Source organism: Aotus nancymaae, unplaced genomic scaffold (genome assembly GCF_030222135.1).
Source record: "Aotus nancymaae isolate 86718 unplaced genomic scaffold, 86718_ANA_hifiasm-v0.15.2.pri h1tg000010l, whole genome shotgun sequence".
Taxonomy (NCBI): Eukaryota; Metazoa; Chordata; class Mammalia; order Primates; family Aotidae; genus Aotus; species Aotus nancymaae.
In genome coordinates, this window is record NW_026988421.1 from 68,483,779 (window position 1) to 68,497,532 (window position 13,754).

At 40.9% G+C, this 13,754-nt stretch overlaps 1 protein-coding gene across 21 annotated transcripts in view; it reads right to left on the reverse strand.

The window, feature by feature from the left end:
• KCNMA1 (potassium calcium-activated channel subfamily M alpha 1) overlaps window positions 1-13,754 on the reverse strand; it is a 761,855-nt gene that overhangs the window by 36,670 nt on the left and 711,431 nt on the right. For 13 of the 21 annotated variants that reach the window (XM_064374369.1, XM_064374368.1, XM_064374371.1 and 10 more), the window contains one exon: window positions 3,312-3,425. In XM_064374369.1, coding sequence (XP_064230439.1) covers window positions 3,312-3,425 — 114 coding nt within the window. Of the gene's footprint in view, window positions 1-2,434; window positions 2,516-3,311; window positions 3,426-13,754 lie in introns of all 21 variants that reach the window. The other 8 variants (XM_064374367.1, XM_064374362.1, XM_064374360.1 and 5 more) reach the window with 1 other exon arrangement.

Consider the following 13,754-nt stretch of genomic DNA (forward strand, 5'->3'; position numbering starts at 1 on the left):
CATGCCATGACTTGATAAATGCTAGCTGCTGTCATGACCTCCCTTCTGACATTAAATTTCTGTCCACCCATTATAACATGAAAATGCCCAGCTTCTCTCTGCCCCTCTTGGAAATACTGAATGTCTTGCTCAGGGGTCTTTCAAGAGGATTTTCAAGAGCTTTTCCTCACCTCCCTTCCCTTGTCCAAGGGGATTTTGTAGGCCACTATTTAGTCTTTCTGATTTGTGAATCAGAAAATGTAAACTGGAGACCACATATGGAAGAATGTGGTTTTAGTTACTTGTAATAGCCACCAATGGCGTGTAGAGCAATGCTCCAAAAAGCACATCGTCTGTTACCTCTTATCAGGAAGATGGGGAAGGGTTGGCACCAGACATGGAGGTGAAGCGACTCCAAGTAGAGAGAGGGGACTCCAGATTGTCAGTGAGCTAGACATTTGGGGCCATGGGAAATGCACTCCAAGAGACTAGCCAGGGTCCAGTGAATACCCTGTATATTGTTCTGAAATACCCAGTCTCAGAAGGAGAGCAAGCAGTGCTACCCAAAGTCTATTTCATAGAACAGTAATTATGTGGGTACTAGGAGGTACCCACATAATCACCCCAAGGCACATGTGGCCAAATACAATTGAAATAGTCAGGTGAAACAGCTTTAACACAGTCCTTTCTTGTGAGACTCTGAGGAGTCTTTGCTAACATCAACTGAGAGTCTCCAAGTAGAGAAGAGTGGAACATACTACATAGCCTCAAAAGCTTGTGTGGCCTTGGTGCCTTCTGTGTCTCTTAAAATTCATTTTACTGGTCTGGTATAATGCAGAACACATCTCAGAACATGTAGGTAAATAGTATTTGTGGGTGATGTGGGAGGTGAAGTGGTCAGAGGAGGGTGGTTCGGCAGCTAAAGAAGTAGGTCTCAGGGCAGAAGATAGGGTGGTGTGAGCACCTGCAAGATTCTCTGAACACAAGAAAGAAATCTGGTGTGGGACAAAGCCTTCAGGAGAGTCAATGATGCTAATCAAATGCCAGAATTCTTGCCTTAGATTTGGGGCACCAAGCTTCTCCTTTTCTCTTCTACTAATGACAAATTAAGATAACCTGGTTAGCAGCACGTGAATTCCAAATAGAAAACGAAATTCCTGGCAGTGATGACTCTGAAATGCTCCTGTAGGTTTGTGAGATGGAGATGTTTAGATTAATTTTCCAACCAGAGGTGTGGACCACATGAGCCCTGGGTCTCTTATGGTCTTCCAGTTCTGAGGAGAGCAATCCAGAAACCTAGGGTTTTTAAACAACTACACTGAACATGAAAAAGACACCCTTTCTATGGTTGGAAACAGAAGATAGTGTGATACTCCTTGACCTGAGTGAATTTGTCCTGATAAATAGCTATATCTACAATAATGCAGTGCTGAGTGGTGGACAATTTATTTCTTAGTTTCTAGACACCTCACAAGCAAGATTACTGTGTTGAAAGCCTGCTCCCTTATTTTGAAATATATTTTTGGGCCAAGAAAATGGAGTGTTCGTTTCATTTGTGAGTCATGTGAAGGCAGGTGCTCCCACCTCTCTATCTACTCCTTTGCTGAGCAGCACTTTTGCTGTCTCTATTTAGAAGATCAATCCCCAGTTCTGAGACCTGCTGCTGATGGGTGCCCTTCACGGAGTTATTAATCAAGTCATGGGGAAGCGGGGAGGAGCCTTACAAACACACTCATGACCACGGGCCTTTATCTTCCACATGAGTCCATTGTGAATCTCCCAGAGAGGGTTTTGAGATGGGAGTGGGAGCCAGAGTGCAGGGCTGCACTTGGGTGGCTGCTAACCTTATCCTCTGCACCCTTCTTAAAATCTGCCTTTAGGAAAAAAAGGTTCCCCAGGGACCAGGTGTTTTTATGGCTTCAGAACCAAAGCTTCTGAGAAAGGCCCCAGTAGGGGAAAAAAAGGCAAATAAAGTCAGAATAAAGGAAAATAAACAGCTGGAGGGAAGGCACCATCTTAGGTTTCTTATCTTAAAATTTTGATATTCTCCTTTGACTTCCTCTGAAAGCTGTGAAGACATGTCATTCAAACTGACAGCGTGTTGGAAGAGGAGTAGAAGGGAGAAGGCGGGAGAGCAGGGTGACAAAAAAGAAGTGGAGAAAAAAGACTCAGGCCAGAGAAAATGAATTAGAGCAAAGATGCTTTGGAAACAACTGCCAGGTCAGATGGGTGTGATCAAAGGTTTACTGATGCTGTGTGGGGAAAAAATCATTAAGAAAGGCCAGAACAAGACAGTCAATTCCAACCAGAGCCACAAATAAAACACATTCAAAGCAGTGCCATGGGGTAGCCTTTCTGTTACAGCCGGTGAAATAAAAACAAGCCGATGATAGTTGGAAACACCAACAGCAGAACAAAAGGAGATACTGATGTGAAGGAAAACAGTGCTTCTTACCCAGTTCAGTTATCATTAGAATGTGCGTCCCACTGTTTTTTTCCTGATTGACTGAAACCAAAGGCAACTTGCCCGGTTTAGCTAATTGGATACAGCATTTAAGGGTTGGGGAAAGGGAGTGGAGGAAAGTACAGAAAAAGAAGAGAGTGAGGGAATAACAGAGGAAACATTCTCAAGTCAAGGGACCCCGGACCATAGGTAGTTTGTATTTTTCTCAGGGGAAGAGGCCACTCTACAGTTTTGCAAACTCATTCATGGTAACAGGGAGTGCCATGGCCAGGTTAGAAGTTAGATTCTATCTTCCAACCAACATGGCCCTCAAAACCCCATCATCTGGGGGGCCAGAATGGCATTTGCTGAAAATGGCTTTTGGCTGAGATATTCAACTACGATAGGTTCAATGTGGAGTTATTACACATTGGCCCAGGGTGTCTACTTCATTCTCAAGATGGGTTTGGCTTAGATCCAAGGCTTTGCATATCAGTGGAGGGCTCAGATTGTAGGAGCTGTCCAGACAGAATGCTAGAAAGAGGTTCTTCCAGTAAAAATCACCAGAAAGAATCCATGAACTAAGCCATCCTCCTTTCCTCCCCATTCCCGACTGTATGTCCCAATCGCAAATCCATCATCTCATGCTCCTTTGAAAACAGTGACCAGCATGAAGGAAACTGTCTATTCATCTCAGAAGAAAGATAGATCAGTTTTCCCTTCCAGTAATCAGCCATATTTCTACTCATACCTTGCTCCCAGCTCCCTCAAAACAAACCCCATAGCACCTACAAGGTTGAAAGGGCTAAGAAAAAACCAACCTCCTCATATCCTGTATGGTTTGAAAGAGAGAACAAAAATTCCCTCCAAAGCTGACATTGACCCCTACCTAGTTCAGTGATGATGGGGATGTTGACCCCAGTTGTGATGGACGGTTGACGTAACATCCCGTGCACTGGGCTATTATCTGGAGAGGATCTATCCATTCCTGGAGGTGTGAACCCTAGTGGGAGGGAAGCAGAGGAAAAAGAAAAATCAAAGAAGTAGAACATTAGGAAATAATGAGAGTACAGTATATACACACAACCCCAAAAATGTAGCTTATGCATTATTCACAGGTCAGCAATTACTACTCCCAGGATAAACTCTAATGAGTTATTCTTTAAAAGGACAAGGTAGGATACCATTATAAATAATTGTAACTCACTTTATAGTTCCCTTAAAAAAATCCAGACTCCACACAAATTATTTATTCTGCTCAGATTTTGGCTCCCTTCTCTTTCCAGGGACACAGAAGAATTATCCCCTGTGCCCCCTTGACGTTACATATGGCTATGTGACACATGAAATGCTCTGTCCTATGAAAAGTGAGCAGACCGACGCATATCACTGCTGGTACAGGGATTGGACAGCCGTCTCTCTCTTCCCAGGCCATGGCAACTGTGAGGACACAGGTTACTATGGAAATGAAGGCTGGACAGCAGCCCTGGACAGTTGCCCAGACCCACAAAGCATTCTGAGTGAGTGAAAAGTAAAGCTGCGTTGCCTTAAGCCACTGAAATTTGTTTGTTTGTTTGTTGTTACCACAATATAACCTAACTCAGCCTGACTGTCACCATAAACCAATCAATTGCTTATCCTCTTGCTAGTGAGTGACTCAGGCCTCAGTTTTCACAGAGTTCTGGCCAATCAGAAGTGTTAGTAAATCTTCCCGGGGCTTTCAGGAAGTGTTTCCTTGCTCTTAAAAAGAAACATATAGGACGAGATTCTTTTTTAATTTACTATGCAGTGTTTTATATGCCTGTAGTGTCAGGAACTGAGGCACCAGCTGAGGGCGTAACTAACTAAACTGTTAGTAATATTGGCTGAATTGAATGACAGGAAGAACTGTCCTGGAGTTCTTAGGGAAAGCAGCCTGGAGCCATCTCACCTCAGGACTTCTCCCTACATGAGATTTTATTCACACACACACACACACACACACAGACACAAATGTATTTATACATATACATACACATAATATAATGAGATGTACATATTTTTTTATTTCTGTTTAAGCTAAATGGAGAAGGAGTTCACTTGCACCTAAATCCTCCTGACTGATGTATATGCCACCTGCTTATGGTTGATCCCTTGAACTTCCTAGGGTGCCCAGCACAGACCACATAAGGTATATGTGGGCATAGGAAAATTGGAAAGCAACCTGCTTGGTCTCTGATTTTGCAGTTTGGGCTTCTTTGGGTCTCAGGTCCAAGTCCAGAGTGCATACCGGGATGAGCTTGGACCAAACTGTAACTATCAGTTTACTCAGAGTGAGAAATATCCTGGCTAGGCATAATGACTGCCTCTTTAAGGTTTTGCATGGACACATATCAATATTAGAAACCTATTTACCTCCTACATTCATCTGGTGAAAATTACGTTTTCTAATGAACCATATGGCAACTCTATGCAAGTGGCAGGACCCAATGCGCTTACATTTAGATGACAGGCAAGCATTCACATTCACTTTGGTTTCTCATTTTTGCCCTAGGTGGAATGCTACATGGACTTATCAATGAATTAGAGACTTTTAGGAACAAAGTCACTTGCTAAATTTCCAAGGACAAAACTCCAAATAGATTACTCTGTGACCAGATTCCTGACTCACTCACTCCCCAGCAATGTGACAAGACTGTGTTGAGTCTGGCATTTTGGCTAGGTGTGAGTCAGGAATGAAATACAGGAGCTCAATAATTGCCTATTGTTTTGGAGGTGCATAATGCATAAAATGCCAGGGAAATATAAAAGGGTTTTCTTACTTTCTGCTCTCCTCTGTATACATTTCTTATCATTAAGTGCCATACTTTCAAAAAGAAAAACAAAGTTTTACTTAATACCCATTCCCTGACGGCACTTAATTTGATTCTTTATATTAATATACTGTGAAAAGGGGGAGTCATTTTGAATGACATTGTAGTGTCCATCTTTTCAAACTTTGGAATATGTGTTTTTCAGCCAACCACATAACCAAAAACATGCATTTTTAAATGCTAGCTGTTTTCTTCCTCTAGGATGGTGAAGGGGAAAACTAAACTGTTTTCATCAGAAGTTTCGATTCAAAAGCATGAAAAACTGCAAGTGACAGCTGTGCAGATTCAGTGGATGTGACGTTTTTGAATTTCTTCAACTTGACAAGTAAACACCTTAAATCGGTAATGCTATATGCATAATACATGGCCTGTATTTTGACATCCATCATCAAATGCTGACTTGAGAAAATACGGGTTTGTACGTCAAGGAATAGCACCCATAAAGCAGGGAGAAATGCAGGTCACACGGTATTAGGAAAACTGTATTTCATTACAGAACCCGCAACAAGCCACGGCATCCTTTTATTTTATCTTATTTAAAGATTCCATTTTCAGCTGTGAAAAGACTCAATTCCTTTGCATGAAACCTTCATTTAGAAATGACATGCTTGCTTCATAGGCTTCTTTCATTTTGCTTTCATATTCCATTTTCCCCTTCAGTCACCAGGCCTGGTTCCATTAGCATCTGCAACTGACAAACTATGGTGGGTGTCCAAAGACATCTCTCCGTTGAAGGCCTGACTCTCCCCGATGCATGACTCCCCAAAAAAGTGTGCTTTTCTTGGCAAGAAAACTTCATGCCTCTTTTTATTTCCCTACTCTTCTAGTCACACATTTTTAAAAGCAAAAGGCAGCAACAATGACAAAATTGGTTTCCTCTTTTTCCCTGGTGTAAAGTTATGCTAAAGATGAACATAATTTATTAGCATTGTTTCTTTCTTAGGGGTCCTGATATGGGACAATTATGGTCAGAAATGGCAGGGCTGCCCCAGATTCCCTAAATGGGCTTGGAGAGAAGTTCAGGCATCTTCTATAAAGGGATGAGGCAATCTGGCCCTTGATGCCACAGGATGGTGTCCACCCCATTCATCATAGCTACATTTGGTAAGAGGACAGGTCTAAATTGTGACCCAGTCTCTAACCGTCTTGCTCCCCTCCCCATTATTTCTTGCAGCCATGGCTGTATCATGGGTAGCAGCCAAAGTCTCTCCACATAAAACAGCGCCCTAGTTCTGCATGTGAAAGCACTGGCACATGGAATATACTACAGGGATCTAAGGCTAGGGAGCAGTGAAACTGGGAAACGCTCCCTTTATTAGTTAAACTAACACTTGGGAAATAAATTTTAGAAACAACCACTTATTTTGCCAGAAAAGATGACTAAGAATATCAGCATTAGAGACATTGAATGAGAAGTCCTCAATCAGGAAGACTCACGTTTAAATCATCCACAGCCGAAGCTACCACCAGATGGGCTCCTGATTCTTTAGCTATGTCTCCATAGCACTTTGTTGATCATGGCCATGAGAGGCAAGTTTTGTGCTAAAAATGACTTCCATATGTTTTTTGGCCATTTGTTTTAATATCACTAATGATCAGGGAAACGCAAATCAAAACCACAATGCAATACCACCTTACTCCTGCAAGAACTGCTATAATCAAAAAATCAAAAAACAGTCGATGTTGGCATGGATGCAGTGAACAGGGAACACTTCTACCCTGCTGGTGGAAATGTAAACTAGTACAGCCACTGTGAAAACAGTGCGGAGATTCCTTAAAGAACTAAAAGTAGAACTACCATTTGATCCAGCATTCTCACTACTGGATATCTACCCAGAAGAAAAGAAGTCATTATTCGAAAAGGATACTTGCACACACATGTTTATAGCAGCACAATTTGCAATTGCACACTTGTGGAACAAACCCAAATGCCCATTAATCAATAAGTGGATAAAGAAACTGTGATATATATATCATACATGTGATATATATCATATATATATATATGAGATGGAATACTACACAGTCATACAACCATACAAAGAAATGAATTAACAGCAATTTTCAGTGACCTGGATGAGACTGGAGACTATTATTCTAAGTGATATAACTCAGGAATGGAAAACCAAACATCACATGTTCTCACTGATATGTGGGAGCGAAGCTACGAAGATGCAAAGGCATAAGAATGATACAATGGAGATTAGAGACTATTATTCTAAGTGATGTAACTCAACAATGGAAAACCAAATATCATATGTTCTCACTGATATGTAGGAACGAAGCTATGAAGATGCAAAGGCATAAGAATGATACAATGGACTTTGGGGACTTGGGGAGAAGAGTAGGAGGGGGAAAAGGGATAAAAGACTATAAACATGGTGCAGTGTATACTGCTCAGGTGATGGGTGCACCAAAATCTCACAAATCACCACTAAATGTGGTATTTGGTTTACCACTAAGGTACAGGTGGTATTTGGTTTACTCATGCAACCAAATACCACCTGTACCTCAGTTACCCCAATAACTTATGAAAAAAATTAAAAGAAAAGAAATAACTTTGAGAGACCACCTGATCTCCTTACACTGAAGTTTTTTCCCCACTCCAATCTTCAGTGGCTGATGTGGCAGTCTTTTGTTATCTGTTTTATTCATTTGGCATGAGGCATAAATGCCTTGACCAACTTTATCTCATGACAGGTATTCCCATTCCATATACTGTATAAGAACTTTAGGTCAGAGACTGGATTTTCCTTTATTTGAACTTCCCAGATTATCTACACAATGTCCAGCACATAGAAAAGAAATAGAATGGAATCGCTAAGAGCATGGGCTGTGAAGTCAGGTGTCCTGGATTCAAATTCTGGCACCTCCACTTATGAGCCATGGCACTATAAGCATTGTGCAGACGCTCTCCAAGTCTCTTTCTTCATCCATAAACCAGAAATACCTCCTGCACAGGACCATTGTAAGGATAAAATAAAATAACGTATTCAAAACATTTAGGACAATACCTGGTATGAAGCAAGTACTCAAAAATGCTTGCTACCAATATTAATATTTTATTAGGTATACAATAAGTATTTGTGGATCACTTCCCTTTCCCTAGGGATAAAGAACTGAAGAAGTATTTAGTAGGTTCTTAAAAAAGAATTTTCACACAGAGAAAATCCTAGAAAATTAATGAGACGGCAATGAGCAGTGTGTGTGTGTGTGTGTGTGTGTGCGCGCGCGTGCGCGCGCGCGTATGGAAATAATCAGATCAGTCTTGTGATAGAAATACAGCCCAAAATAACTAAGAAAGAGGAATCTGAATATGGGGATAGCTGGGATTTTCTTTAGGTATGTCAATAAGCCATTGGCCAGTCTTCATCTAGGAAAGGTTCTTCATTTCTTATGCCAACTGCAGAATCTCTGGAGCCTTCCGTTTTCTATACCCAATCTCTCACTTTCCTTAATTATTTAGAGAACTTCGGAAATGGTTTTCACTACTCTCTATTCTTAACACTTGACCATAAGCACCCCTGTTGGGTTCAGCTGAACAAAATCAGCAGTGTCTGAGGTCCTTTTCATGATACTGTAATTCCAGGGTTTGGTAGCAATGGGCCTCTGCCAGGGAGGTTATGGGAAGAAGGTTAAGTGTTCTTTAGTGAAATGTTCAGACTACTTTCAGTGGATGGCTTTTAATTAAAGAATTTAACACAAACACTTTGCCTATTCCTAAAAAGTGCAAAGGATAACAAGGAGGTCACCAAAGTTTCCTTTCTTGAATTAATTGTTTCTGGATACTTGCTATATGCATGCATGCAGCATCTACAAAGCATCACGTGATTATAAAGAAAGAAGGGCTATGGCTCGGACAAGCTATACACAGGGAATGGGTAGAAAAGGGTTCCAGGACAACGTAAACCCAAGTGCATTAGAAAATGAGAAAGGCTCAGTGGCATCATTTTTATGAGACTCAAAGCAAAGGCAAGAACGCTCTAGATCTAAACTGGTTAATAACTGAGGATGAAGAAGAGAGGGGGGAAGGCTGAAATAGAGCCCCAAGAAGAAAAATAATAGCTAACTTTTATTGAGTGCTTACTATGCACTAAATTTTGCTCATGTAATAACTTCAGTTCTCAGAACCATCCTATGTAGATACTATTGTTTTTTAGAGGAGGAAACTAAAGCACAGAGAAGGTAAGCAACTTGCCCCAGGACATACATCTAGGAATTAGCAGATCTCAGAATGGAACCCAGCTAAACAAGTCCCAGTGTCTCCTCTAAGCCACCATGCCATATTGCTTCTTATATGACAGACTGGGCTAAGGGTTTTTTCATGGGCCACCTTGTTTATTCCTCATAACAGTCTCTGTGTGTTTAAGGACTGATAATATTTCTATCCTGTAAAAGAGGAAAATAAGATTCAGAGCAGTGGCGTAACTGGTTCAAGTATACCCCATTGGCAAGTGGATCTGGGAGCTGCAACCAGGCAGTCTGACCTCAGACTCCTGACACCTGTACGCTGTGCCGCATGCTTGACTTGTGTGCTGGCCTCTCCTACTCAGGTACTATCCCTGGCAGGCAAGTCTGAGACCTGAGTCAGTCTTACTTTTTATCGTTTTCACTTTTAAACAATAGCAGATAACAACTGGGACCCATTGCAGTTATGCTTAACTTGCTTTGGTATGGCAGCATGTGGTACTCAGTACATATAATAAATGCTTTATTACAGTACTTTTCCGTGGGGGAAACACAAAGTACTTTCTAAATCTTCCCTAGTTAAATCCCCAAGCCTTTCCAGGGAGAGAGGGAGATGGAAATTCTTATCAATCACCTCCCCTAGAATAGATGGAGAAATGAAGGTAAGTGCTTCCCCCACCCCCATAGACTTAACATAAAGGAATTGGTTCAAATGGTGGGCCAAATTATCTTTTATTGTGTGCATATAAATGATGGTTAGAAATCCATATGCTACGTTAAACTAGGGAAATAAATTAGGCCGAGTCATCTAGGTTTGCTGAGACAGGTATTCAATATGAAGTTGTAAAAGGGAAAGATCACCTTTAAAAATGATCTATAAAGACATGTTAAAATCAAGAGAAACATCTCATATTACATCATCTATGAGATGAATTAAATTTCTTGTTAATACCAGGAAGAAAAAATCTCAAAGGCAAATGTCAGATGAAGTGCAGATCAATAAAAATATTTTGATAAGTAAATGCAACAATGCTATTTAACACATGATTGGCAACTGCTGAAACATAAATTATCCAAATTTCTCATTGCTGCTTATGGGAAAATTATGCAGATTAGAACTTGATTAGGCTTATATCATGAGACTCAATTTGGACTTTTAATCTATTAAGCTCCAATAAATGAGGCATCTGAATAGCTCCCCTGAGCAACTACAGTAATAGCCACAGCAGTCATTTTTGCAGTATGTATTCCAACAAATTCTTCAGCAGCTGAAGTAAAGAAAATTCCATGTATAGAAGCACAATTGCTTTCTAACTTGTAGGGGAAGAAAATCCATGCACACAAGGTTGATTTGGGAAATAGATTTTTGGAAAAGACTGCAAGAAAAATTCAGTCAAAGGAGAAACCTCAGTTTAACCTTGTAATATTTTTTTCACAGTAGTTTTCAGTGGCTTCCCATGAAGCTAGAATCCAGAGTCAGGAAGGCCAGGCAGCTGACCATGTTTACTCAATCAAAAAAAGATTATTTACCAAGGCAGCAGTTTCTCCTGAAACTCCCCAAAGGCTACCCCAACAGGGTAGAGGTAGCCCCCACCAAGGTGCTGGAGGTCAATGTCAAGGAGGGAAGTGGGGAAATTCCCCTGCCAATGTGTGACTCCCCTGCACAAAACCTAATGACAGAGCTTGGAAACTGCCATATCAACAGACAGTTCTGTGAATCCTAAGCCACACTGTTAGGTGTCTTTTGCCTCTTCAGCAATCATTCTATGCTAGAGACACAAGAGCTCTGAAAATCCTCTAATCAGTTCCTCCATTCTACAGATGAAGAAACTGAGGCTTAGAGTGGAGAAGTTATTATATCCAACGTCGCAGAACCAGTTAGCAGCAGAACCAGGATAGCTGATATCTGGTGTTTTCTGTTTGTTTTTAACTCCTTCTATGCATAAGGAACCTATTCCACAGTGTTAGCTGAGAGTGCAGGGAAGCAACTCTGTCCCCACCCTGGAAACAGGAGTAGCAACCTGAGGCCAGGCATGTTGACTTCACAGGGCCACAGATGGTCCTGCATCATCCTGGCCCCATCATCGGTTTAGAAATGAGTCTGCCCCGCTCAAGCTAGGACCAGTCCATGTTCTCACCGGGACCTTATGTAAAAGAGAGTAAAGGTGCTGTGGTTGCAAAGTCAGGAGCCTGTAGGTGTGTGGCTGCTGGCAAGCAGTTAGCCCACCATAGGGTGAATGAAAACAGGGCAAATGAACCAAAAGGTGGAGAGACTGAGACAGAGCTCTGTCATTGTTCAAGTTCCTGCACCTAAATGTGCCTAAAGCCAGCGGCATCCCAGTTTGACTCTGTTTCTACTTAAGCTTTTTTGCATTGGCTTTCACTTGCACCAAAATGTTCCAACTAGTAAAATAACAGAAAAATCTCCATTCTCTTCATGGTGAAATGATTCATGCAGGCCTGATTTTCTACTGAAACAAATGATTGCATCCTAATTTAAGGTTTCCTGCTTGTTTCCAGTGACCAGTGACAAGACCTGGCTTAATACTCTTCTCATTTCTTTCTATTTACAGTAAGTAACAATGACATTTTTAGCGGCACATTTTTTTAGAGACTGTCTTTGATTAGCGCCTTTGGAAGCTGACTCCACCCACTGCATAAAGTGCCCGATCCTTTTAGCATTTGCATTTTGGGTCCAACTCAAACCAAAGCAAATTAAACCAACCAAATAAACAAAACCTCTCTATAGTTAGTTGCCCATTAAGCTTCATAAAATATATTCAGCTCTTAGACAAGTCTCACACACATGAAACAAATTCATGGAGTTGTCTCTCCAAGCAGACAATCTCTTTCCTTAGAATTAGCTTAAAAATCTTACTGTGTAAGGTGTTTCTCTAAAGGGTTGGTTAAGGAGAGAAAGGAAAAAAGGGAAGAAAAGGACAAAGCTAGCAACAACTTGAACACACCTAAATCTACAGATTTGGAGAGAAATCTAATATTCATCTGATATAATGTCTCCGTTTACCCAACAGCTCATGATGTCAGTGCATTTTCTACAACATCTCAACTTCTCAGTTTTGCCTTCTCCTAATTCATCTTACAATTTAAAACTAAGGCAGGCTAGGTGCAGTGGCTCATGCCTGTAATCCCAGCACTTTGGGAGGCCAATGTGAGTGGATTGCTTGAGCTCAGGAGTTCAAGACCAGCCTGACCAACATGGTAAAACCTCGTCTCTACTAAAAAAAAAAAACAAAAATTAGCTGGGTGTGGTGGAGTGTGCCTGTAGTCTCAACTACTTGGGAGGCTAAGATGAGAGGATTGCTTGAGCCAGAGAGGCAGAGGTTGCAGTGAGCCAAGATTATGACACTGTACTCCAGCCTGGGTGACAAACTGAGACTCTGTCTCAAAAAATAATATAAAAATAAGACATATTTACTTGGTCAGTATGGATCAAATTACTTAGAATTTTACCTATACGTTGGTCTAAGCAATTGTACTTCTAAAAATATGTGTACAGCTATAATTTCCTTATATTAAAAATTTGGCCACCATGGTCTTCATTCATAGGTATTAAGTGACAACATTTGAATGAAAACAACATGAATGTCCAATTTTAGGGGAATTGGTTAAGTCTGCATTCACTAAAAATAATGCAGGAAAACATTTCATGACATAGAAAAAATAGCCATGATAAAATCTTTGTGAAAAACCACAGATAACATACTAACATATATGATCCATTTTTTGAGGGCAAAAGTATTTAAATCTATAGAAATAAGACTAATATGTCAACTTTCTTATGTTTGAGCAGTAAAATTACAGGGAATGTGCATTTTTTGTTTCTATATTGCTAAATTTTCTAAAATAAACATGTTTATGCAATGAGAAAAAATTTGAAAATTATAAATTGATTTTAAAGACCTTGAAATCTCGAAACCTCACGTGATTCTCTATAGGCTGAGAGCAGCTGATTAACCTGATGGATGGACACGGCTGGTTCATCTGTAAGGGTCTGAAAGGGCTTTGAGCATCCTCTTAATTTGGCAGTTGAGGATACTGAAGTTCTAAGATGGAAGTGATCGGGCCAAGGTTACAGAGCAAAGGGGCTTTAGAAGAACAGGGCCCAGAGAGAGTTTTCAGGTTTTCTAGTTCTCTATTAGTTCATCCTTCCACCATCTTGTAAGAGTCACTCAATGTCAGAGCAGAGGCCACTTACATAAAGCGTACGTGGACTGTGAAGAGCCTGAGAAACCCACAATGCCCCATGCACACAGGGGAAGGGAGGAGCAGTC